Raw genomic sequence first — 27,919 nt, 5'->3', positions numbered from 1 at the left:
TTCTGATCGTTTGTTTGCCTGATATATTTTTTCTCACCTGTCTAGTTTGCTAGCTGCCAGAATGCAATATTCCAGAAATGGAATGGCTTTTAAAAAGGGGAATTTAATAAGTCTAGTTTATATTCTAAGGCCAAGAAAATGTCTCAATTAAAGCAAGTCTATAAAAATGTCCAAATTAAGTCTCCAACAAAAGATTATATTCATTCATGAAACACCAATGAAGTTCAGGGTTTTTCTCTCAACTGGAAAGGCACCTGGCAAACTTGGCGACGTCTGCTAGCTTTCTCTCCAGGCTTCTTGTTTCATGAAGCTCTTCCACTGGGGTTTCCTTCTTCATTTCCAAAGTCTTTGGCTCTGTGGGGTCTCAGAGGTTCTCATGGCGACTTCATCTTTCAGCTATGGTTCTGGTCATTCTAAAGGTTTCTGCCAAATACTTCCTCTTTTAAAGGATTAGTGAACTAATCAAGAGTACCTGGAATGGGTGGATCCACATCTTACTGAAGATAATCTAATCAAACCTCCAATCTACTTACTGAATAGGAATTAAAAGAAATGGTTGCTCCCACGAAATGGTTTAGGATTAAAACATAGATTTTCTAGGGTACATAAATCCTCTCAAACAAGCACACCAACCTTTCACTTTTAACCTATTTTTGTCCCTGGGTCTAAAATAAGTCTCTTGTAGACAATATATAGATAATCCTGTTTTTAATCTATTCTGCCAGTTGATATCCTTTGATTGGGGAGTTTAATCCATTAAAATTTAGTGTTATTACTGTAAAGGCAGTACTTGTCTTCTACCATTTTGCTGGTTGGCTTTTATGTGTCAAATCTAAATTTTTTTTTCTCTTTTTACCTTTACTGATAGTCTTCATTTTTACACTCTTCTCCAGCACTTTCTCTCCTGCCTTTTCCTAAACGGCTGTAGTGCTTCCTTTAGTATTTCTTGCAGAGCCAGTCTCTTGGTCACAAATTCTCTCAGTGATTATTTGCCTCAAAATGTCTTAATTTCGCCGATACAGAATTTTTGGTTGGCACTTTTTCTCTTTAAGAATCTTAAATATATCATACCACTGCCTTCTTGCCACCAAGGTTTCTGCTGAGAAATCCACACATAGTCTTACTGGGTTTTCCTTTGTGTATGTTGAATTGCTTTTCTCTTGCTGCTTTCAAAATTCTCTTTGACATCCGACAGCCTGATTAGTTAAGGGTCTTGGAGTATGTCCATTTCTATCTCTCTTTGGGGCCCACTGTACTTCTTGGATCTGTAATTTTATATTTTTCAAAAGAGATGGTAAATTTTCAGTGATTTTTTCCCTCTATTAGTCTTTCTCCTACTTTTCCCTTCTCTTCTCCTTCTGGGGCACCCACAACATGTGTATTTGTGCGCTTCATGTTGTCATTTAATTCCCTGAGACCCTGATCATATTTTTCCATTCTTTTCCCTATATTTTCTTTAGTGTATCAAATTTCAGATGTCTAGTCCTCCAGTTCACCAATCCCAGCCAAACTGTCCTTCAAAACTGTGGGAGAGATTAAAATTTTCACAGACAAACAAATCCTGAAAGAATCTGTCAATAACAGATGGGCCCTGTAAGAAATACTAAAGGGAGTTCTACCAGCTGAAAAAAAAAAAAAAAAAAAAGAGACATCTGGAGGAGGGCACAGAATTGAACAGTACAGTAAGGGTAGCTTAAAGGATAAAAGGAGAAAGGGAAAATAATATATAGATCTGAAACATCCAAAGGATAAGATGGTAGATTCAAGATACGCCTTGTCAGTAATAACTTTGAAAGTTAACAGACTAAATTTACCAATTAAAAGATACAGATTTTCAGAATGGATTAAGAAAACTATAAATCCCCATATTTACTAACTTAAATTATAAAAGATTATCCCACTAGATGTAGAGAAAGCATTTTAGAAAACTGAACATCAGTTCCTGCTAAAAACTAAGCAAAGTAGGAATAGAAGGGAACTTCTTCAAGCTTTAAAGGGTACATATGAAAAAGTTTACAGGATACATTATACATTAACAGTGAAATGCTTTCCCCCTAAGATTAGTTACCAGAGAGTGATGTCTGCCCTCATCACTTCTATTCAGCATTGTATTCACCCAGTGCAAGAAAAAGAACTAAAAGACAGTGATATTCAACAAGACAAAGTATAACTCTTTCTTCACAGATGACATCACTGTCTAGGTAAAACCTAAGTGAAAACTAGAGAAAAGTTACTTGGAAGTAATATGTTTAGCAAGGCTGCAGGGTATTAGAGATTATAAGAAAACTTAATTGCATATTTTCAACAAATGGATATTAAAAAATTTTAAATCAATACCATTTACAATAGCACATCAAAAAGTTTGAAATACTTAGGGATAAATCTGACAAAGATGTGAAAATCTATCCACTGAAAACTGCACATTATGCTCAGAGAAATTAAAGAAATCCTAAATAACTGGAGAGCGATGCTTGGTTAATGAGATGAACTCAATAGTATGAGATGTCACTTTCCTCAAATCTAGAGATTCAGTACAATCCCAATCAAAATCCAAGCATCATTTTTAGTAGAAGTTATGGAAATGCAAAAGGCCTAGAACAGTCAAAACTCTTTTTTTTTTCTTTGCACGGGCAGGCTCTGGAAATCGAACCTGGGTCTCCAGCTCGGCAGGCAAGAATTCTTGCCATTGAGTCACCGTTGCACCACCCCAGTCAAAACTCTTAAAAGTACAAAGTTGGAAGACTACACTACCCAATTTCAAGAATAATTATAAATCTTGGCAGTCAAAACAGTGTAATATTAGCATAAAGATAACACATAGATTAATGAAACAGAAATGAGTACAGCAATAAAATCACAAATACATGAACAACTGATTCTTGACAAAAGATGCAAAAGCAATGCATAGAGAAAGGATCGCCTTTTCAACCAGTGGTGCTGTACAATTTATCTATAGAGAGAAAAACGATCTTAAATCATACCTTGTCCTTTACACCCAAACACATATACATACACATAACTCAAAATGGATCATACATGTAAATGTAAAATTTAAAGCTTTTATAAGTAAAGAAGAAAGCCATTATAATCTTGGGTTAGGTAAACATCTCTTAGCTACAATACTGAAAGTATAATTAGACTTCTAAGTTTCAAAATGCAGTTAAGAAAATCAAACGGTAATCCTCAGATTTACATGAGAAAAATCTTCACAAGACATATGTAGTCATAACTTGTTTTATTGCGCTTTGCAGATATTGTGTTTTTTACTAGTTAAAAGTTTATTGACAGCTCTGCATCAAGCAAATCTATTGGCAACATCTTTCCAACAGCCTGTCTTCACTTTTTGTCTGTCATATTTTAATTAAGGTATGTACAATGCTTTTAAGACATAATGAATGCTACTACAGACTAAATGGACTACTATACTATAACCATAGCTTTTATATGCACCAGGAAACCATACAATTTATATGATTTGCTTTATTGTAGTATTTGTTCTGTTGTGGAAGTCTGGAACTATACCCACAATATTGCCAAGGAATGTTGGTATCTGATAAAAGATATATCCAGAAAATATAGCAAACTCTCAAAATTCATTCAAGAACACTGTTGCTGGTTTGAAAGGAAGTATGCCCCCTAAGAAAAGCCATGTTTTAATATAAATCCCATTTCATTAGAATAAAATCCCTATTCAGTTCTTTATGTTTGAAACTGCAATCAGATCATCTCCCTAGATGATGTGATTTAGTCAAGAGTGGTTGTTAAACTGAATTAAGGGATGACATGTCTCCACCCATTTGGGTGGGTCTTGATTGGTTTATTAGTGTCCTATAAAAGAGGAAGTATTTTGGAGAATGAGAGATTCAGAGAGAGCAACACTACACAGCAGAGAATCCACCAGCCAGCGACCTTTGGAGACAAAGAAGGAAAATGCCTCCTGGGGAGCTTCATGAAACCGGAAGCCAGGAGAGGAAGCTAGCAGATGATGCCGTATTCACCAGGTGCCCTTCCAGCAGAGAGAGAAGCCCTGATTGTGTTTGCCATGTGCTGTCTCACTTGAGAGAGAGAAACGCTGAACTTCATCAGCCTTCTTGAACCAAGATATCTTACCCTGGATGCCGTAGATTGGACATTTCTATAGACTTGTCTTAATTGGGACATTTTCTCAGCCTTAGAACTGTAAACTAGCAACTCATTAAATTCCCCTTTTTAAAAGCCATTCCGTTTCTGGTATATTGCATTCCAGCAGCTAGCAAACTAGAACAAACACAAACCACCCAATTTTTTAAAATGGGCAAAAGAGCTGAACAGATATTTCAACAAAGAAGATAGAAGAATGGCAAATAAGCATATCAAAAGATCCTGGGCAATGGTGGCTCAGTGGCAGAGTTCTTGCCTGCAGTGTCAGAGAACTGGGTTCGATTCCTGCCCATGTAAAAAAAAAATACTCAACATCTTTAGAGCAAGTTAAAACATAATGAGATAGAAGAATAGCCACGAGAATGGCTAAAGGTATAAAGACTGTTGATACCAAGTGTTGGTGAAGATACAGAGAAGCTAGAAGAACTCTCATACATTACCAATGGGGATGTAAAACAGCAAAACCACTTTGGAAAACAATTTGGCAGTTTCCTAAATAGTTAAACATACATGCCTGTCATATGATCCAGCCATTCTATCTCTACTTACTTACCTAAAGTAAAAACTAGACTGATACAAGGACTTGCATGTGCATGGACATAGCTTTATTTGTCAGAGCCAAAACCTGGAAACAAGTCAGATGCTCATAATAGGTATATTAAACTCTGGTAAATCCATATATATTAGTCACGTTTCTCCAGGGAAACTGAACTGACATGTAAATATATAGGAGTTGGCTTACTTGACTGTGGGGACAACCTGAAACTGCAATCTCTGATGCAGGTTTCTGATGAATTCCCCAGAAGTTGGGTGGCTGAAGTAGAGAAGGAAATTCTTCTGATTGCTGAAATCATCACTTCTCCTTTTAAGGCCTTCAACTGAATGGATGAGACTTTTTGCAGTGTTGAAGGAGTTGTAATCAGCTATAGATGCAGTCAACTTACTGATGATTTATATCTACAAAATATCTTCATAGTAACAACCATGCTTGCTTGACTGAACAACTGAGCACCATCACCCAGCAAAGTTGACACACGAACTTAACCATCACACTGCACAATGAAAAACTACTTAGCAATAAAAATGAACTATGGGTACAAGCAACAATATAGATGAAACTTAGAAATCATGAAAAAAAAAGTGAAAGAAACCAGAAAGAAGAGTATATACTGCATGATTTTACTTATTAAAAAACTCTACAAAAAGCAAACTAACCTGCAGTGGCAGAAAGCAGGCCAGTGATTTCTTATCATGTGGCAGTGGGAGGGAGGGAATACAAAGTGGCAGGAGGAAATCTGATTGTGGTGATGGTCTCATGGGTGTGTAGAATATCAAATTGGATTGAAGCATGCATTAAATATTTGCAGTTATCTATGTAAATTATTCTCTCAGTAAAGCTCTTTAAAGAAAAGTCATGTAACTTAACTCTAAGTTATTCCTGTTAACATGACAAATAGCAATGAAATAAATTTCCTAATATTAACTCAGCTGCTTTATTACCAGGAATTAGCATCTTTTTTCTGAGAATAAGAGATATTTTAAAATTAGAAATGCACTAAAAAATGTAAAATTATACTGCCTACTACTAATTTCTTGTACATCTTTTAAAATGTTTTCAACAAATCAAACCAACTGAAAAGTGATTTGAAAAAATGAAAAACACCACAGTTCATGTATTTGAGATCTAAGCATACACATTTTAATTTATTTTTAACAATATATTTATATTTTAAAAACAGGGTATGTATACGCACGACTAGACGGCATGGCTGACAGACCATGTCCACACAGGTAAGCAGCTCTGGAGAACCATTTAATGTTGCTGCCCATAGTATCCGTGCAGGCAGGCATAGAACGAATAAATAATGGGGCTGTGGGGAGAGCAGTAGTGACTGACTAGGTAGGTAGTGCAAGAAGCCACGTAGTGGAAGCTCTAACAGGAACACCTCCCCAGGACTGGCATGCAAAATTCCAGATCACGGCAGAAATGGTCTTACCCATCCCAACGGCCTCCCAACTTGACTGGCAACTGCAGCAGGGACAAGAACTTAGACAGAGTGGGCACACGGATGGGGGACCGAACCCAGAGAAAAACTCTGAAGAAACAGAGTTCAGATAAGAACACGTGTTTAGACACATGTAACCCCACAAAGGGCATTGCACTATAATTACAAAACTGTACACAATTTAACAAAGGAGCTCCTAGCCTCTCTGTCCCTTCATTGGCAAGACAGGCTACTCAATTTCTGATGCACAAAAACATGCTTATGAAGAAGAGGGCTCCCTGTGGGCATAGGCCTTCTGGTGAGAGCAAAGCTACAGCATTAGTTGAACATCTCTAAATTTAAAAGATCTTAATTGCTAATTATAAGCTATACAAGCTAGAATTACTTCTGTCCCATACCCCAAGGATGGGAACAGACTACAATGGAGAGAAATAAAACAAGCCCTTGATTATGCTTCAGCCAGTGAAACTGTGGGATAGAGAAAGAAAAATAGATCCTGATATGCTAAAATTTGCACTTACTGCTATAAACTAAGTTTTAATGTATTTCTTGGGTCAAAATAAAACCAAGTCTCTGAGGACCCACTGAAGAAATGATGTACACTCACTCATGTCATTAAGTTAAGCCCATGGTCATAGAAGCTATTGGGGTTTCAAGCAAACCTAAACTGAAGAAAAAGTAAAGCCACCCCCATATTAAGTCCAGTCAAGGAACAGGAAGCCATAGCTGGCTGGCTGAGGAGGGCTTCTCAGGACTGGATGTTGGTTGAATTGAGGATTCGAGAAGTAGCATCAGATTTGGAAGCCTTTGAAAGTTCTCGCTGTTGGAAAAATAAACAACATCAGTGACAGCAGTGTCCCTATAATGCATGCCTCTCCCCGTAAGCATGGCTAAGTGTCAGCAGAAGGCCGTCTGAGGGCTGTTTCGAGAGACAGAGGTCTTTAGCCCAACATAAGCTGTGTTAGGAACAGAAGGTGAGGAGATCTGAGCACCACCCTATGAGTTCAGACCAAGCATATGTACACATACATCCCAACCTCTTCCCTTCCCTCGAGTGATTTTGTTAAAACCTCACAGAAGAGAAATCCCTTATACTTCACAAAGCTATTCTCTGAGTTGTCAAGTTGGGTAGGCGACAAGCTTTTAGTCTCTTGAGCCCTTTATAAAACAAAGGGCCAGGCCATATATCTACCAATCCCTGGGGCTGAGGGCCTTGTAACCTGCTGGTGATTTGATCTCATGCTGGAGCACATGGTATAGAAGCAGAAGATAAAGCATGAAGAACTCTTGAGGGGAGAGATTGTAGTCGTAGAGGTTAGTCACTGGCTTCAGAGCTGCCTGGTAATCAACCAGCCATAGCAAACAAGATGAGGGTCCCTAGATCTAGCCATGGAGATAAGGAGGTGCATTTAAGCTGCAGATGGATAAAATGGGGCTTGTTTGAGCAAGCAAAAAAGAGAAAGCAGTGAAATGTCCAGCTATCAGTAAGCTAGAGTGACACACAGCCAGTTATGTAATTTGAAAAAAAAAACAAGACACCAGGACCAGGCTAGCTTCAATGCTCAAAACTAGCAAGAGCCTTGAGCAATTGCCCCATTCTTCCTGTCACTGCAGCAACAAGAGAGTTGGCACCTAGACTCCCAATGCCCCATCAAGGAAGGGGCAGCCTCATCTCTCGTAGCATGTAAGAGGGAACACAGATTGTTACGTAAAGGGTATTAGTGAGATGTTAGTAAATAGGGAGTGGGAGACTGTAAGCTGATGAGGATTCTGGAAATATATTTTCTCCCAGTGCCTTAGTAACTCAATGTGGTAGAACTAGGGAAGGCAAGGCTAGCACAGAGTAGACAGAGAGCTGGCAACTGAGCCCTGAGGAATTAATAAGGCAGGTACTCCAGGAAATAATCAGCACACAGGCCAAGAAACTCATAGGCAGCACACAGCTGGGACTCCCTCCCCATATGATGAGGTCTCAATTATTCCCAGCACTTGGGGAGAGTGAAGGTTTTCTATTATGAAATAACAGGATTAAGTTTTTTAAAAACTACCTGACTTTAGGTAGGGCTGAGAATCCAATTCAAGTCTTAACAAGTTTTCTTCTTAGTCAGCAGGTTAATGAATCAATTGGGAACTTAAGCCAGATGTTATATTTGAAGTCGGTAATAGAATTCCTGCCACCTTTGTAATAAAGAATATGTGCTAGTACAACTGCGATTACTGGTTAGCGTAGACTTTTGCCCAGATGGGAATGAAGCAGCAGAGGACAGATCAGTTTGGAAAAGGGATGTGGGACATGCAGGGGTTGCCATACAGACCTGAAGCCCAACAGTGGAGCTGTCAGAGAGGGTCGGATCCTTCTAAGAACAAAGAATTAAGACAATTACCAAGAACTCCACCAAGAGAGCACCAGGGCTGTGATTACGAGGGGTCACCTCCTGCAGCCAGGGAATGGTACAGCTTAAGCAGAAGGATCCAGGTTAGATGGCTAGTTGCTGTTGCCAACTCCTTCCTATATACCCTTCCCTTAACTACCCCACCCCACCACGGTCAAGGCAGGAAAGGGATTCTCAGCCTCCAAGGTAACTGTCCTGAATAGCCTGGGTGCCCTTGGGAAGATGCCCACTCTGCCCCAACTGTGTGCTCCCCAGAGACTGGTAGATATTAGAAAAGGTGAATTACCGCAAACTCAGAATAGGTGCTGGCAACAGAATTAATGCTGAAGTTGCGCTGGACGGGGGCCGAGTCAGGGTACCCACCACTCAGGATGCTGCCATTGAGCTCCAGGTTCTCCTTGTTGGCTCCATGCCTCATGGCACGGGGTGTTTTTTTCCCTGAACAGGTGGAAGTGATGCCTGGCTGCAGAGAAGAAAGACAAATCAACATATTATCCTTACAATGACTAGATAAGAAACCCCAAAGTGGTGAAAGGCTGGTACCATTTTTGTTATTTGTGTCTCTGAATCCTACTTGGTTTAAAAAATATATGAATTCATCATACTTTAGAGGCCACCTATCTTGAGCATAGTGTATAAAACATTTCAAACACTGAACACATTGTCCCTTCTCATGAGGGATCCAGGACCACTGGGCTGGAACCCAGGTACAGGGAACTAGCACAGCACCAGGTGAAGAATGAGCTTTGAAATTTGGTTGAGTTTCATTTTCATTTCCCTATCACATTACAGTCCTTCCCATGGTACCGGGGGACTCAGGCTAACCGCTTTCTTCTTCTCTCTCATTTAGTTTTCTAACCATCATTTCACGATACCTTACAACTACAAACTAGTAGCATCTCGATGATGACTGAATACAGGGATCTTGGAAAGTGGAACAAGTAGGGGTGGGCCTTGGAGTAAATAGGCTAGGGCAATGATTAGGGATGTATTTGTACTCAGAACTTACTAACCTTGCTGCCAGAAGGTGGAAGTCGGGACACAGGAGAACGGTAGACTGTCCCTCCAAAGACAGGCCGAATGCTGCTATTGGCTGTAGCATTGGAGATGGTGGTCATGTTCAGCTACAGAGAAGGACAGACACAATAGTGATGTGAGATAACATCCTCAGTGTCCCCAGCAACCTATCTCTATCCTACAGAGAAATAAGTATAAGAAACAAACCACAAAAGGTGGGTTTTGCATGGTAAAGAGTCTGCCATGTCTAATAGGTTTGAGGAAACCATGAAAACTTTTCAAAGCCTACTTATATCTAGCTGATAAATTGTGAAATGGTACAACCACTTTGTTTCTTTCTTAAAAGTTAAACCTATACCTATCACATGACCCAGCCATTCCATTCTTAGGTATTTATGCAAGAGAAATGAAAGTATCATCCATTCATAACAAAGATTTATACACGAAAATTAACAGCAGCTTTGTCTGTAATGGTCCAACACCGGAAACAATCCAAATATTCATCAACAGGCGAATAGATAAACAAATTGTGATATATTCTTTACAATGGGGAAATAAACCATAAAAAGGAGTGACATGCAACATCATAGATGAATCTCAAAACAAGTATGCTAAATGAAAGAAATCAGACAAAAACAATATGTACTGAATATCATATATATATATATATATATATATAACATTTTAGAAAAATGAAACTTACAGTGACAGTAAATCCTTGATTGGGGGCAATGGTCAGGGTAAGGAGGAAGGGAATACAAAGGAGTAGGAGGAAACTTAGGAAGCAATATTCATTATCTTGATGATGTTAGTTTAACAGTGTAAACATGTCAAAACTTATCAAAGCGTACATTTTAAATGTGTGATGTCATTTATAATCAATAAAGTGGTAAAAAATTGGAGTAAAAAATAACAATTCTAGGTAGGTTAAAAAAATTAAATGGGACTTCCGGAGAAGATGGCGGCTCAGTAAGACGCACGGGTCTTAGTTCCTCCTCCAGAACAGCAACTAAAGAAACAGAAACAATACGAAACAGCTCCCAGAGCCACGACAGAGACCAAAAAGACAGCGTACGCCATTCTGGAACGGCTGAACGGCAGGGAGAATCTGCTGCGGTAAGATACCCGAGGGGCGTGCGTTTTCCCCGCCGGGGAGGCTGGTGACTGGGGTCCCCTCCACGCACGTGGCTCCCCGGTCTGACTGGGAACGTTGGATAGCGGGGCCCTCCCGCCATGCTTGGCATCTCGGGCCAGCTGGGCAATTTGGACCGGCACTCCCCCAAGCCGCGGCGGCCGGCGACCCCCCCTCCACGCGCGGTTTCCCGGGCCGACTGCGAGATTTGGATTGGCAAGTTAAAGGAGCCACAGCATCTTTTACTGGTAGGACCCGCAGACAGACAAGCGCCACGAGCGCCACCTACTGGTCAGGAAAAGAAAAACAGAGCCCAGAGATTTCACAGAAAAAGCTTTCAACCAGCTGGGTCCCACACCCAGGGAAATCTGATCAAATGCCCAGACACCAGCAGAAAATAATGGATGACGCTCGGAAAATTGAAGATATGGCCCAGTCAAAGGAACAAACCAATAGTTCAAATGAGATACAGGAGCTGAGACAACTAATGCTGAATATACGAACAGAAATGGAAAACCTCTTCAAAAACCAAATCAATATATTGAGGGAGGACATGAAGACATGGGCTGAACAAAAAGAAGAAACAGAAAATCTGAAAAAACAAATCACAGAACTTATGGGAGTGAAGGACAAAGAAGAAAAAATGGAAAAAACAATGGATACCTACAATGGTAGATCTAAAGAGACAGAAGCTACAATTAGTGAACTGGAGGATGGAACATCTGAATTCCAAAAAGAAACAGAAACCATAGGGAAAAGAATGGAAAAACTTGAGCAGGGGATCAGGGAACTGAATGACAATATGAAGCGCACAAATATACGTGTTGTGGGTGTCCCAGAAGGAGAAGAGAAGGGAAAAGGAGGAGAAAAACTAATGGAAGAAATTATCACTGAAAATTTCCCAACTCTTATGAAAGACCTAAATTTGCAGATCCAAGAAGTGCAGCGCACCCCAAAGAGAATAGACCCAAATAGGCGTTCTCCAAGACACTTACTAGTTAGAATGTCAGAGGTCAAAGAGAAAGAGAGGATCTTGAAAGCAGCAAGAGAAAAACAATCTGTCACATACAAGGGAAACCCAATAAGACTATGTGTAGATTTCTCAGCAGAAACCATGGAAGCTAGAAGACAGTGGGATGATACATTTAAATTACTAAAAGAGAAAAACTGCCAACCAAGACTTCTATATCCAGCAAAATTGTCCTTCAAAAATGAAGGAGAAATTAAAACATTTATAGACAAAAAGTCACTGAGAATTTGTGACCAAGAGACCAGCTCTGCAAGAAATACTAAAGGGAGCACTAGAGTCAGATACGAAAAGACAGAAGAGAGAGGTATGGAGTAAAGTGTAAAAAGAAGGAAAATCAGATATGATATATATAATACAAAAGCCAAAATCGTAGAGGAAAATATTATCCAAACAGTAATAACACTAAAAGTTAATGGACTGAATTTCCCAGTCAAAAGATATAGATTGGCAGAATGGATTACAACCCAGCAATACCATTGCTAGGTATCTACTCAAAGGACTTAAGGGCAAAAACACAGACGGACATTTGCACACCAGTGTTTATAGCAGCATTATCTACAATTGCAAAGAGATGGAAACAGCCAAAATGTCCATCAACAGACGAGTGGCTAAACAAACTGTGGCATATACCTACAATGGAATATTATGCAGCTTTAAGACAGACTAAACTTATGAAGCATGTAATAACATGGATGGACCTAGAGAACATTATGCTGAGTGAGTCTAGCCAAAAACTAAAGGACAAATACTGTATGGTCCCACTGATGTGAACCGACATTCGAGAATCAGCTTGGAATATATCATTGGTAACAGAGACCAGCAGGAGTTAGAAACAGGGTAAGATAATGGGTAATTGGAGCTGAAGGGATACAGACTGTGCAACAGGACTAGATACAAAAACTCAAAAATGGACAGTACAATAATACCTAAGTGTAATGTAACTATGTTGGAACACTGAATGAAGCTGCACCTGAAATATAGTTTTTTGTTTGTTTGTTTGTTTGTTTGTATCTTTTGTTTTTTTCTTTTTCCTTTTTATATATATATATATTTTTATTAGTATTATTATTTTAATTCTCTTCTCTATATTAACATTCTATATCTTTTTCTGCTGTTTTGCTAGTTCTTTTCCTAAATCGATGCAAATGTACTAAGAAATGATGATCATACATCTATGTGATGATACTAAGAATTACTGAATGCATGTGTAGAATTGAATGATTTCTAAATGTTGTGTTAATTTCTTTTCTTTTTTTTGATTAATAAAAAAATTAAAAAAAATTAAATGGGAAAAGCAAAAGTATTCAGTACAGGAGTTAAAATAAGACTACAATATAGGACGATATCTGTGAATTCAGATCATAAATGGACTTCTTAACAGGCACAAGAAGTACAAGCCAAAAAGAAAAAAGACTACAAAAATTTTTACTGGGTTAAGAACTTCCTGTTCATCAATAAAATACCATAAAGAGTAAAAAGTTGCACAAGAAAAATATAAACCCTGGGGAAGCTATTTCTAACAACTGACAAAGGAGTACTATCCAGAACATAGAATTCCTATAAAATTTGAGACAAGTAACCCCCTCCAAAAAACATCAAAAGACTTCTCAGAAAAGGAAATCCAAAAGGCCAAGGAACTTGGCAAAAGGTTCAACTTTATTAGTAACTGGGGAAATACAAACTAATATCACAGGGGGAAACTACTTCATACCCATCAAATGAGCAAAAATTTAAATTTCTGTAAATATTACATGTTGGTGAGGAAGAGAGCAAGCATAACACTAGGGCACTGCAGGTGAAAGCATAGCGCTTTACAGCCACGCTGGTATCGCCTGCACACGTGCACAAAATTGCGCGTACGTACAAAGGTCGGCTGTTCCTGGCCGGGCACACAAGATGCGTACCACAGTGGTCATCTAGGGAACAGATCTAGGGGTCTGAGGCAAAAAGGAGACTTTACATTATAATTCCTTATGTACTAATTGACTTCATCAGTGAGGTTTAGAATTTTAAAGAGGGCAGCCTGACAGATATAAAAATACCCTTTAAAGGCTTTTCATTGACTAGAGCAGTATTATCCAACAGAAATACACTATGAGCCAATTATGTAATTTAATTTCTAGCAACCACATTAAGGATAAAGAGGTGAAGTCAATTTTAATATATTTTATTTAATCTAACATATTAAAATTTTTAGCATTTCGATATGTAATCAATATAAAAATATTAGGAAGCTATTTCGCATGCTTCGTTTTGTCTTTGACAACCAACATGTATTTTGGGCCTAGAGCCTAGAGTGTGTTTCAGTTTGGACTAGCCACAGTTCAGGTGCTCGACAGCGAACTGGGTTAGTGGCGATGGACAGGGCAGCCCAGGGTGTGAAAGGAAGCCTTCCTACACAGCCCTCCAGGGCCTGGCCTCAGCCCACCTCCTCAGCCTCGTTTCCTACCCTGAGCTCTCCATGCTCCTATGCTGGACCACTTGCCTTGCACGCAGACCCCTGTGCGTCCCTGCCTTCCACTGTGTACATATCCTCTTCCATGACCCTTACCTTAATTTCTTAGATGAGTGTTTACATGTAAAGGAACAAGAGTGAACTGGGGATCAGGAGTCAGAATTGGGTTCAAAGGCTAGCTATGCCTCATACTGGCTGCGACATCTTCAAGCAAGTTCCAGTCTCACTAAATCTTGGTTGTCTCATCTAACAATCTTTCCATTTCTGCTAAAGCTTTGTAAACACCCATAAAAGTGTTCTCAACATAAACCTGGACAACAGATTAGCTTTCTTAAGGACGAGGAAGACATTCCATTTCTCAGTCCCCATAACTGGGAATATTTCTCAGAAAATACTTAAGGAATAAATGAATTCACTCAATACTGGAAAGGAAAGAATGGCTAAGAAAGAAAATTGAAAAAAAAAAAAATCTTTCCAGAAATTATTGATTTTGTTAGGTATAATTAATGATACTGTGGTTCTACTGAAAAAGTTACTTATGAAAGATGTACTGAATGAAGGAATGAAATGACATACACTGGATTTTCTTTAAAATACTTAGGAAAAAAGACAATAAAAGAAGAGTATATCAATATGTATGTACTAACCTGGAAAAAGTAGCCATGATATATAATTTTGTTCAGAAAGTAAACTGTAGACCAATGGGACAGGAAAGTTCTATTTCATATATGTATGTATATATAAAATATATATATTCTATATATGTTTTTATAAATATTTACATTTATGTTAGATGTATTAAAATATATGAATACAAATATGCTGCTAACATTTAGCAGTGGCATGCATCGTGTCAACATGGTTGCTTTGAGATAGGGCAGATGACTTGGGAACAGATCTTTCAGTTAGGACAACGTAATTATTTCAGATGGAAATCAAAGACGATTTACTTTTTTTTTTTTTAATTTGTCAAAAATGAAAGAGAGACTGACGGTGGACATAAAACTGAAAACTGACTATGCAACTGTCCTCAAAGCTCGCCAGTCAGGTTCTGAAAATGGGTCAGGGCCCAAACCACATCATCTCCCCAAAGCACGTGTACCTCTGGAAAGCCCCCCACAAGACACAGCAAACAGTGACATACTGTGTGTGACACGGGCAACTGTGAAATGCTGTGCACATCCTTGAATCATGTTGGTTCCTTTTCTCTGTATTTCACTAAGCTAGATGGGGTCAACTCACAGTAGACAGCATTGTACTATGACCGTCACCATCCCACCTCATGGAAACCCCACAGGACCACACCTGCCTGACCTGATAGCCCAGAAGGAAAACTCTGGTTAAACTGCTTCATCTCTCTGTCCACCCCTGTAATCCGTCATAAACTAAGAAAGTTCGCAGATGGGTCCCTCACTCCCCAACATGACCTGATGGCTGCTGCTTTGAAAGTTTTTAGAAACGGTGGAAGTGGCCAAAGAGGGAAGACATGCTTGTAGCTGCTCTTGCCAGCTCTCATAAGCCTATAGTCCCAACAGGAACCTGGTGCACCAGCCCCGGCCCTGCTTTAGATGTAACAGCACTGGCCACTGGGCCAAGCAGTGTCCCAATCCTTGACCCCCAACGTGACCCTATCCCTCCTGTGAACAAAATGGACATCCATCCACCCAGACCTCCACACCCATTAAGCTTCTGGGTCTTATGAGAGAGGACTGACGGACCTAAGGCCACCATCAGCCTTCATCACCATCAGCAGTCAGGAGCCTCTGGTAACTCTCACTGGTAGGGGTAAGTCCGTCTCTTTCCTCTTATTCCACCCTCATGGCATTTTCTGGACTGTCTCACAAATCCGCCATACATGCCATGGGGGTTGAGGGAACCCCTTTTCCCCCAAACACCCCCCATACTATGTCAGTTTGAAAACCAACTATTTTTACACACTCCTTTCTACTTATCCCACAGTTCCCCATTCATCTTCTAGGACCCTTCTGTTATAACTACACTCTAGGCCAACATCTCCCTCCAACCCACATAGACACATTCGCCTGCCAGTGCTTTGTTCCTTTCCCTGCATTCCCCCACAACCAAACCAAATGCCCTTTCCTTCCCGGAATCCTCAGTAAATCCCCTTGTCTGGAATATTGACAATCCTTCGGCAGCCCAACACACCTGTTCCTACATAAGTCAAAAATATTAATTCCTTCCCCTCTATAGTTCAATACCCCATATTTGCCATCCGTCTCAGAGGACTGAAACAAATCATACAAATACCTCTCTAAAGGACTACTAAAAATTACCCACTCGCCGAACAACACCCCCGTCTTACTGGTAAGGAAATCCAACAACGCCTACTGCCTTTTGTCCAAGACCTGCGAGCCATAAATGAAACAGCTGTTCCAATACACCCGTAGTCCCTAGCCCTACACCCCTTCTCTCCCATATTCCCCTGAACACCACCCATTTTTCCATGATGGACCTCAAAAATGCTGTCTTACCATTCCCTTGCACCCCATCTCCCAAAAACTCTTCACCTTTACATGGACTGACCCCAACACAAACCGCTCCACCCAATTAACCTGGACAGTCCTCCCACAGGGTTTTAGAGACTCTCCCCAGCCATCAAAAAACCCAGGACACTCATGCAGACTAATCCACTTCACAAACCTTCGGTTTTTTCTCAACACCTACAGCCTCAAGTTCCAATCCGAACCCCCCCCCACACACACACAGTTAGCTTAGACACACCCCAGCTCCAGCCTCTAGGGGCTGCTACCCTTAGCCATACTCTTCACGTCTTTGACCAGCACACCCTCCAGTGAGGCTCAAGCACTCCCTCTATGCCTGTCAGACACCTCTACTCCATCAATATGTCGACATGCATCCATTTCACCCAGGGTATCTTATCACTCTGTGGTACCTCAGTTTACCTCTGCCTCCCTACACACTGGATGGACACATGTACCCTAGCTTACCTCAGCCCTCCATATCCAGAACCCCCCTGCCCCAGCACCCCATACCCATACCGCTAATGGCCAGCCTGAGAATGACCTGGGCTGTGCAACTCGGCCCCCCACAGCAGCCTTAGGTGTCCTTTCTAGAATGGGTACCGGAGCAGAAAACCTAGGAGTCTCCTTAAATCAAAGAGCCGCTCTTTCCTGAGAACTGGCCCTAAGCCTCAAAGAAACTTCTGAACACCTTGAACAACTCCAAGACCAAATAGATTCCTTAGCTGTGATACTCCTCCAAAATAGACATGGTCCAGATTTACTAAGTGCGGCTCACAAAGGCATTTGTGCTTTTTTACAGGAACAATGCTGCTTTTTCACCAACAGATCTGGCCTAGTCAGAAATGGAATCTCTAAACTGGGGGACCATGCAATTCATCCACAAGAAGCTTCCTCCTCAAGTTTCTCTATGCCCTGAAAGCAATGGATTTTGCCCATTATTACATCCTTAATCCTCTTATGCACAGCCCTTCTTTTCACCCCTTGGCTAATAAGGTTCCTCACCAACCTTGTCAAAAAAAATGCAAAAACCTTCTCCACCTCAGTAGCCGCAAGCTCCCCCATACCAACAACCCTCTTCCCCACCCCAGATAACTACAGCCCTGCCAGCAGGAAGTAGCTACAGAAGTTTGAAACAACACCCCTTCTCCTCTCCCACCCATTCCTAACAAAAAGCCTCAAAACAGAAACTCAACCAGACCAATTTCTCAGAAATTCCATCAGGATCCTGAATAGAAAACCATCCTACTACTGCAGAAGAGACTGCTCCCTCTGTCAATCTGGTGTAGTCACCATTTTGTGTGCTGTCCAGGTGGGTTTTTTGTTTTTTTTCCCCCAGTAAACCTCTTGCCTGAACTCCTCAACTGTTTCTTTTCCTTGCTAGTCATTAAAACCTTCCAACAACCACTATGTCAGAAAGGCAGCATTACCATTAACTAGTATATAGATCGGATACTTGTCTTACTGACTTATCTAAGGCCAGCCAGCTAACATGTAGTGGAATTAGGACAAAGGTATTATTTCCAGTATTCTACATATATCACCACATTGCCCTCTGGAAAATCACCAACTTACCAAAAGAAAAAGAGCAAATCAATCATGGGGCCATCTGAACATTAATCATGATCACAGCCAGATTAGTGCAATCAAGAAACAGTTCGATAACTTCAGAAATATTTGAATATAGCACTCTTGAAAGCAAGGGCTGTCTTACTTATTTATCCTTGTATTCTCAGCATCTAGCACAGAGGTACTAAACTGAATTAAAACAAACTCTGAATTTTAGTATTACAATGTATGTTTTTAGAAGTATATTTTATTTCTATAATTTAAAAAAACTACTTAATCTCACACAATAGGGAACTAGTTTACTGTCATTTATTAATGTCAATAGAACATACAAGCTATTAAAAATCATATATTTGAAAAAAACCTTAATGCTATCAGAAAAATCACAACCAATATCATGTAGGGGGAAAGGGAAGAAATAAAAATTGTATGTTTTCTCTACTTTGTAAAAGGACATATTTTATAATGTCTTGTAAAAAGAAAAAAAAAGTCAGCTATACTTAGTACTTCTCCTGGAGTTGTGATATGATACAAAATGTTTTATACATTATAAAAATATAAGGGTTGAGGAGGGAGAAGGAAAATGCTTCGCTTTACCAAATACAAAATAACCCCCCAACTTCCTCCTCTGGAGACAGGAAGTATTAAATTACAGGATGGTGAACCTCCTTAAGGTTTATAACACAGATTTTTGACAATTATTCAACTGAGTTTAATCCAAGGACTCAACAACTAGAACCCATTAAAGTCGGCCATTTCTTGATGATAGCTGCCAAGCCGCTACTCAGGATAAATTGCAGTGTTCATTTAACTGTCAACTGGACTCAGCTGGGAAGGCCAGAAAAATCATTTCCCAGGACAGATGGCAAGAGATGGCCAAGATCCCTAGCCTCAACACTCGTTTGTAAACACTCCTTTTTTACCTTGCGAATTTTGCCTGGTGTGCCAGGCGCTGGTCCTCGCCGCTTGCTGGGTGTGCGGGGAGCACTGCCGTAGAGCATCTCCGTCTCTGTCTGCTTCTTGTTCTTAAGTTGCTGCATGAAAGAGGCAACAATGAAAATCCCAGTAGAAATCAGGTCTGGGACAGGGCAGGAGCAGGGCCAGAAACCTAGTGCCAAGTCTCAGTACCCTGCAGCTAAAATTAGCTCCCACTGGCTACTTGTTCTTCAACCAACCCTGAACTCTGGCAGAGCCCATCTAGGTCTGCTCAAAGTACTGTCTTGCTCTCTTCCCAGTCTGAGTTCACACTTACTCTTTCCTGCTTGGCTCTTTCTTTCTCCAGGCGATGCAGCTCCCATTGTTCTGTCACATACTCCATGAATTTCTGCCCATTCACCACAAATGCCTTTGAATGCTCCTGTTCCCACACTTCAATCTGTGTCTTCAACTCTTCTTCCAGCTGAGACCAGAAACAAAAAACATGTTAATTACTTCAGTTCTTTAGTGTGAAGTTTGAATGAAGTGTCTCTCCTGAAGAACGACTCCTCCCTCCCTCCATCTGCATCACTAGCCTAACTGCAGACGCTGGATCCACATGGGCACAGGGAGGGAATCAGAGCTGGGTGAGGTTCATTAGCAGCACACACAGAGTGAGAGCCAGCTGACTGAGAAGATTTGGGTGCCTAAAGTTACAGTCAGCACCAGTGAAGATCAGTAACATTACAGAGACAGTGTATTTTTATTTTTTTAGAGTAATGAAAATGTTCAAAGATTGATTATGGTGATGAATGCACAGGTATATGCTGCAACTGTGAAGCACTGACTACACTTTGGATGATTATATGGTATTTGAATAAATAATATAGCTCACTGAAACTGCATTAAAAGAAAAGGCAGTGTGTGTTAAGAGCACTGGCCATGGAATCCAACTACTGAGGCTCCAATCTGCAATTAAGCTCTTAGTGGCTATGGAAAGTTGGCAAGTCATGTAACTTCTCAGTGCCTCAGTTTCCTCATCTGTAAAAATGGAAATAATATACCAACCTCATAGGTATATTGTGAGGATTAAATGAATTAATAAATATAAAATATTTCAAAACATTATCTAGAACTCCACTCAATAGGTGTTAACATTATTATTAAAATAAGAATAGTGTGAAGCCCACAGTTCTTCTAATCTCAAAAGTTTCCTTGATTTTCAGTTGATATGCTAGGAATACTCAACTTAGCCTGTAGTTATTATCCCTGCCTAAGCTTCTGAAGGGAACACAGTCTGGGAACAATATAATCAAAAAACAAAGAAGAGAGACAAAGTGAGGTGTCTTGTCAAGCATCAAGAACTCTTAGCAATAATAATACTACCTTAGGGAGTGTTTTTTGGAGCTTGGCTCGTTGCTTTTCTTCTTTTAAAAGATTTCCCCCACGGTTTGTAAACCGGCTTGGATCTGAAGCTTTTCTCTGCAAAAAGGACATTTTAATTAGAGTAAAAATCCAATAGTCAATAAATGATTTATGTGAAGATCCCTTATTCTCACACTATGACACATATTATTAAGGAGACTTGAACAGAGTTTTGCATTCCCTTCCACTGTCAGTATTGAGACATGGGTAAGGCAGGGGAGCAGAATGTGGGCACTCCAGAGATGTGTGAGATCATCCACAGGGGCACAGGAAAACTACTGCTTCCTTTTTAATCCAAACAATAAAACAGGCTTTAATATGTAATGCACCATGTCACTGGCTCCCTTCCTTGGTCCAGAGATAAGGTTACCTTTACCTATGAGGTCCAACAGGCAGAGGGAGCTGTGCAAGCTCTCTAGCTGGAGGCCTTGGGGGTGGTACCCCTATTGCCCACCCCCTAGCGGCCTGAGCAGAATACAGTTAAAGTTTGCGTAGTTAAGGGATTTATAATCATGTTTTTACCAAATTAACCCTTGCAAAAATTACTAAAAAATTTACTAAATTAACCCTCACATGGGGACAAGTGGCCTTAAAAAATGTAAAATGTTCAGTTTCTCATTCTTTTTAGGTTTTCTGTTTTTTGTAACTTTATAATAGCACACAATATATCAGAAAAGTAATAAAAATATATAATTTGCAAAAACAAATAAATTAGCTGTATACACTGAAAATAAGGGAAAGATAATCAGAAAAATTCAGAGACAATCTTAATAATCTGGAGGTCAAACTTGTAAAGAAATTCTCTTTCCTTTTCAGACTGCTTCACTGGTGACTTCTTGTAATACAAGAACTACAGGGGTTGGTAATTCATTTCTTATTTTTTCTTGAATACCGAAATGCCAACAAGGTTTGGCTAGTTTGGCTCTTCACTGATATGCTACTATTCCTCCTACTTGCTTTCAACTGGAAATTAGGGTTGACTGAGGAGTAAGACACCTGTTTTTAAACACCCATAAGGTCTCATCCAGCTCTCTATACACCCAAGTCCTATTTTCCCACCTATAAGGAGTTGAACTAAAGATCTCTATAAGTCAATCTGAGCTCTAACAGGGCTATAGCATGAACCTGATGTTGAGAGTCTCCTTAAACTCTGCACTCTGGGTGACTTGCTGACCTCACCCTAGTCCCAGCCCTGAACTCTCAAATGCTCTGGGGGACCCTGTCTGCACTAAGTTTGCATCAGAAGAATAAAGGAATTCAGAGCACCCCAATATCCAGGGAGTTTTATAAGAAAATAACAAAAGAAGAAATGGTAGAGAATGTTAATTGCATTCCTCAACATCCATTCTTCTCTCCTTCGGTAGTGACAAAAAACACAGAATTTATCTGGGGCAGCAATTCTATCAGATTCCCAGGCAGCTGTGTTAGGGATGCTGAGGGGCTGTGAAAAGGCAGAGTCCATGAAGGGGAGGGGACAATGCCTTCTTTGTTCCTGCCTCCATCATGCTGCCTGAAATGTGGCTGTTACAACAGGAGCTCTAGCAGCCCTCTTGGATCTGCTCATTGTGTGCAATGACCACACCTACCCCGGAGTGCCCACCTCTGGACTTCATTCACACAGGCACCTCTACCTTATTTATGCGATTAATTGTGTTTTATTCTATTTTATGTCCTAGTGTATAATCTTAACAAATACAGTTTGGCTAGCAGTAAATTAGAGAGACTTAGTAATAAAGGCAGGGTATCAGAAACCTGATAGAGAGCAAAGGAAATTGGACTTGCTGATTCTGCATGGGGCATACACTCTTGACACTTCATTTTATAGGGCAGTACCTCAAACTCCAAGAAAAGCTTCCAGCTTTCTTCCCACTTTTGAACACCTTCAAAGAGTTCTTTGTGAACTTCATAGTAGTGCTTTAACCGGACAATTTCAGCATCGTGCAGCTGGAGCAGATTTTCTGTGTAGTCCTCTGTGAGATACAGACCCAGTAGTAAACAAATTTTTCTAGTGTTTAGTATCCCCAAGCCCCTGTGCCAGTTTAAATCTGTTGTGTAAGCCAGAAAAGCCAAGTTATTTAATCCTTATTCCATGGAGAAGTGACCCACTCCATTGTGGGTGGTAACTTTTGATTAGATGGTTTCCATGGAAATGTGTCTCAACAGCCACATTGTAATATGCTTCCACTGAATGTAAAAAAGGCCTAAACTGTCAGCAGGCAGGGGGTGGGGTGGGAGTGTATGGATTCTTTGTGGAAGGAAAGGAAATGCTTTCATATAAATTATGGTGGCAAAGGCATGTCTGTGTACTTTGGTTAGATTGTATGTGTGAATAAAACTGTTAAGTGGCCTAAGGGTCCAACAACTGAGGAAATGGAAGGGGGAATCATGGTGTGTACATACAGTGGACTACTGAGCAACTGTAAGAAGGAATGAAGTTGTGAGACATGATTTTATGTAAATGAAATGTCAAACACAAAAAGACAAATATTATCATGCCTCAATCATATGGACTAACTATAATATAAAATTTGGTGAACTAAAGTTGAAAGCATGGGTTACCAGGTTGGGTCACATTGTAAAGGGTCCTAGACAGTAAACCCTTGCAGCTATTATGTATATTCAGAAGGAGTAACTGTAAATTCTAAACTCTGAGATACTGAGCTGTTTGTATATAACATGGTCTTTCCCAGAAACTGTGGGTATTTATGTGACACCTGAGACTCAGGTGGAGGGAAGTACCTGAAACTGCTGAGCTGTGTTCCAGTAGCCTTGAAATACTACTGGTCATTGAGTGGGAGGGGTAAGGGATATGGCATGTATGAGTTTTTTCTTTTGATTTCTTTTTCTTGAGTGATACAAATGTTCTAAAAAAGGATCATGGTGATGAATTCACAACACCGTGATGATATTGTGAACCACTGATTGTACACCATGTATGAAACATGGGTGTGTGAAGACTAGACAGTAAATATATATATAAATTATCCCTAAGAGTCACTCCAGTGAACCTCTTTTGTTCCTCAGATGTGGCCTCTCTCTCTAAGCCAACTGGGCAGGTGAACTCACTGCCCAACCCCCTAGGTTGGACATGACTCCCAGGAGTGTAACTCTCCCTGGTAATGTGGGACAGAACTTTGGGGATGAGCTGGGACCCAGCATCATGGGACTGAGAAAGCCTTCTTGACCAAAAGAAGGAAGAGAGAAAAGAGACAAAATAAAGTTTCAGTGGCTGAGAGATTTCAAACAGAGTCAAAAGGTTATCCTGGAGGTTATTCTTATGCATTATATAGATATCCCTGTTTAGTTTATGGAGTATTGGAGTGGCTGGAGGGAAGTACTTGAAACCATTGAGCTATGTTCCAGTAGCCTTGATTCTTGAAGATGGCTGTATAAGATATACTTTTACAACCTGACTGTGTGATTGTGAAAACTTAGTGTCTGATACTCCTTTTATCTACAGTATGGACAGATGAGTAAAAAAAAATAGATAAAAAATAAATAACGGGGGGACAAGGGTAAAATAAATTGGGTAGATGGAAATATTAGTGGTCAGTGAGAGGGAGGAGTAAGGAGTCTGGGATGTATTTTTTCTTTTTATTTCTTTTTCTGGAGTGATGCAAATGTTCTTAAAATGATTATGGTAATGAGTACACAACTATGTGATGATATCGTAAGCCACTGTTTGTACACTATATATGGATATATGGACTGTGTGTATGAAGATTCGTCAATGAAAATATTAAGAAGAAAAAAGCAAAATACCTAGGAATAAATTTAACTAAAGAGACAAAAAACCTATATAAAGAAAACTACAAAAAACTGTTCAAAGAAATCACAGAAGACCTAAATAGATGGAAGGGCACACCGTGTTCATGGATTGGAAGACTAAATATAGTTAAGATGTCAATCCTACCTAAATTGATTTACAGATTCAATGCAATACCAATCAAAATCCCAACAACTTATTTTTCAGAAATAGAAAAGCCAATAAGCAAATTTATCTGGAAGGGTAGGATGCCCCGAATTGCTAAAAACATCTTGAGGAAAAAAAACGAAGCTGGAGGTCTCGCGCTGCCTGACTTTAAGGCATATTATGAAGCCACAGTGGTCAAAACAGCATGGTATTGGCATAAAGATAGATATATCGACCAATGGAATCGAATAGAGTGCTCAGATATAGACCCTCTCATCTATGGACATTTGATCTTTGATAAGGCAGTCAAGCCAACTCACCTGGGACAGAACGGTCTCTTCAATAAATGGTGCCTAGAGAACTGGATATCCATATGCAAAAGAATGAAAGAAGACCCATGTCTCACACCCTATACAAAAGTTAACTCAAAATGGATCAAAGATCTAAACATTAGGTCTAAGACCATAAAACAGTTAGAGGAAAATGTAGGGAGATATCTTATGAATCTTACAACTGGAGGTGGTTTTATGGACCTTAAACCTAAAGCAAGAGCACTGAAGAAGGAAATAAATAAATGGGAGCTCCTCAAAATTAAACACTTTTGTGCATCAAAGAACTTCAACAAGAAAGTAGAAAGACAGCCTACACAATGGGAGACAATATTTGGAAATGACATATCAGATAAAGGTCTAGTATCCAGAACTTATAAAGAGATTGTTCAACTCAACAACAAAAAGACAGCCAACCCAATTACAAAATGGGAAAAAGACTTGAACAGACACTTCTCAGAAGAGGAAATACAAATGGCCAAAAGGCACATGAAGAGATGCTCAATGTCCCTGGCCATTAGAGAAATGCAAATCAAAACCACAATGAGATATCATCTCACACCCACCAGAATGGCCATTATCAACAAAACAGAAAATGACAAGTGCTGGAGAGGATGTGGAGAAAGAGGCACACGTATCCACTGTTGGTGGGAATGTCAAATGGTGCAACCACTGTGGAAGGCAGTTTGGCGGTTCCTCAAAAAGCTGAATATAGAATTGCCATACGACCCAGCAATACCATTGCTGGGAATCTACTCAAAGGACTTAAGGGCAAAGACACAAACGGACATTTGCACACCAATGTTTATAGCAGCGTTATTTACAATTGCAAAGAGATGGAAACAGCCAAAATCTCCATCAACAGAAGAGTGGCTAAACAAACTGTGGTATATACATACGATGGAATACTATGCAGCTTTAAGACAGGATAAACTTATGAAGCACGTAATAACATGGATGGACCTAGAGAACATTATGCTGAGTGAGTCTAGCCAAAAACTAAAGGACAAATACTGTATGGTCCCACTGATGTGAACGGACATTCGAGAATAAATTTGGAATATGTCATTGGTAACAGAGTCCAGCAGGAGGTAGAAACAGGGTAAGATGATGGGCAATTGGAGCTGAAGGGATACAGACTGTGCAACAGGACTAGATACAAAAACTCAAAAATGGACAGCACAATAATACCTAATTGTAAAGTAATCATGTTAAAACACTGAATGAAGCTGCATCTGAGCTATAGGTTTTTGTTTTGTTTTGTTTTGTTTTTACTATTATTACTTTTATTTTTTTCTCTATATTAACATTCTATATCTTTTTCGGTTGTGTTGCTAGTTCTTCTAAACCGATGCAAATGTACTAAGAAACGATGATCATGCATCTATGTGATGATGTTAAGAATTACTGATTGAATATGTAGAATGGTATGATTTCTAAATGTTGGGTTAATTTCATTTTTTCCGTTAATTAAAAAAAAAAAAAAAAGAGAGAAGAGGTAATTGGAGCTGAAGGGATACAGACTGTGCAACAGGACTGGATATAAAAACTCAGAAATGGACAGCACAATACTACCTAATTGTAATGCAATTATGTTAAAACATTGAATGAGGCTGCATGTGAGGTATAGGTTTTTTTTTCTCTCTATTATCGTTTTAATTCTTATTCTGTTGTCTTTTTATTTCTTTTTCTAAATCGATGCAAATGTACTAAGAAATGATGAATATGCAACTATGTGATGATATTAAGAATTACTGATTGTACATGTAGAATGGAATGATTTCTAAATGTTTTGTTAATTTTTTTTAATTAATAAAAAAAAAAAAGAAGAAGGAAAAAGCAGATGAAAAGATGCTTAACACAACTGTCAATAGATGGAAACAGCAGAAGTGTCCATGAAGGGATGAGTGGATAAATGAACTGTGACATATACTCAAAATGGAACATTACGCAGCTAACGATGCTGAGTGTGTGGTCGAAAGGGGAAGGTTAAGGCTGTGTATGTCACTAAAAGTTGAGTTAGAGGACAAAACATGGATCTGTATAACACAGCAAAACCTATACTGGACAATGACTGTGATCAGTTGTAGAAATAAAAGAAAGTATTTATGTGAACTAGAAAAAAAATATCACTATTAATATAGGGTGTATATATGGGAAAATACACTTAATACAAAGTAAAAATTATAGTGAACAGTGCCATTATAATATCTTCCATCAATTATAACAAAGGCATGTCAAAGTTAAGTGTCAATCATAGGGGGTGTAAAGGATATAGGATTTTGTGTTTTTCAGGGAAATAAGAATGTTATCATATTGAGTGTGATAGTGAATGCACAAGTATATGATTATACCAAGAGCTACTGATTGTACATCTTGGACAGACTGTACCGTGTGTATGAATAAAACTGTTGAAAAAAGAGACAAACAACCCAATCAAAAAATGGGTGAAAGATCTGAAGAGAGACATTTCTTCAAAGAGGATATATAAATGGCAAAAAACCACATGAAACGATGCTAAACATAAGGAGCTATTAGAGAAATGCAAATATATCCCAGATTCCATTTTAGACCGCCTAGCATGGCTAATATTAAAAAAATAGAAAATCACATGTGTTGAAGAGGATATGGAAAATAGGAACACTCATTCATTTCTGGTGAGAATGTAAAATGATGCAGCAGCAGTAGAAGATACTATGGCAGTTCCTCAGAAAGCTAAGTATAGAATTATCATATGAGCCAGCAATCTTGTTACTAGGTATATACCCAAAATAATTAAAAACAGGGACTCAGAGACTTTTGCAAATGAATGTTCATAGTGGCATTATAGACACTTGCTAAAAGATGTAAGCAATCCAAGTGTCCATCAATCCAATGAATGGATAAACTCAATGTTGTATATCATTGAAATATCATTCAGTGGTAATACAGAATGAAGTCCTGATGCATGTGACAAAATGGACAAACCCTGAAAACATTACGCTTGAGTGAATTAAATCCCATACAAATGGGAGAAATATTATATGATATCATAGATATGAAATTTGGGTTGTTTGTAAAGTTTTGGAAATGGGTGGGTGATAGCAGCCCAACA

General features: G+C 39.4%; 1 protein-coding gene across 16 annotated transcripts in view; it reads right to left on the bottom strand.

Moving 5' to 3' along the window:
* Positions 1-5,816: 5,816 nt before the first annotated feature.
* Positions 5,817-27,919, bottom strand: part of PRC1 (protein regulator of cytokinesis 1) — a 43,986-nt gene continuing 21,883 nt past the window's right edge. For 9 of the 16 annotated variants that reach the window (XM_077124232.1, XM_077124235.1, XM_077124240.1 and 6 more), the window contains 8 exons: positions 22,417-22,553; positions 20,545-20,640; positions 19,496-19,642; positions 19,167-19,277; positions 9,553-9,663; positions 8,826-9,002; positions 8,462-8,503; positions 5,817-6,966 (listed from right to left, as the gene is read on the bottom strand). In XM_077124232.1, coding sequence (XP_076980347.1) covers positions 6,895-6,966; positions 8,462-8,503; positions 8,826-9,002; positions 9,553-9,663; positions 19,167-19,277; positions 19,496-19,642; positions 20,545-20,640; positions 22,417-22,553 — 893 coding nt within the window. In that variant the 3' untranslated portion in view covers positions 5,817-6,894. The other 7 variants (XM_077124233.1, XM_077124231.1, XM_077124242.1 and 4 more) reach the window with 5 other exon arrangements.

This window comes from Tamandua tetradactyla, chromosome 12 (genome assembly GCF_023851605.1).
Source record: "Tamandua tetradactyla isolate mTamTet1 chromosome 12, mTamTet1.pri, whole genome shotgun sequence".
Lineage (NCBI taxonomy): Eukaryota > Metazoa > Chordata > Mammalia > Pilosa > Myrmecophagidae > Tamandua > Tamandua tetradactyla.
Note: the sequence above shows the minus strand (reverse complement) of the source record. Positions and strands in the feature narration are given on the sequence as shown.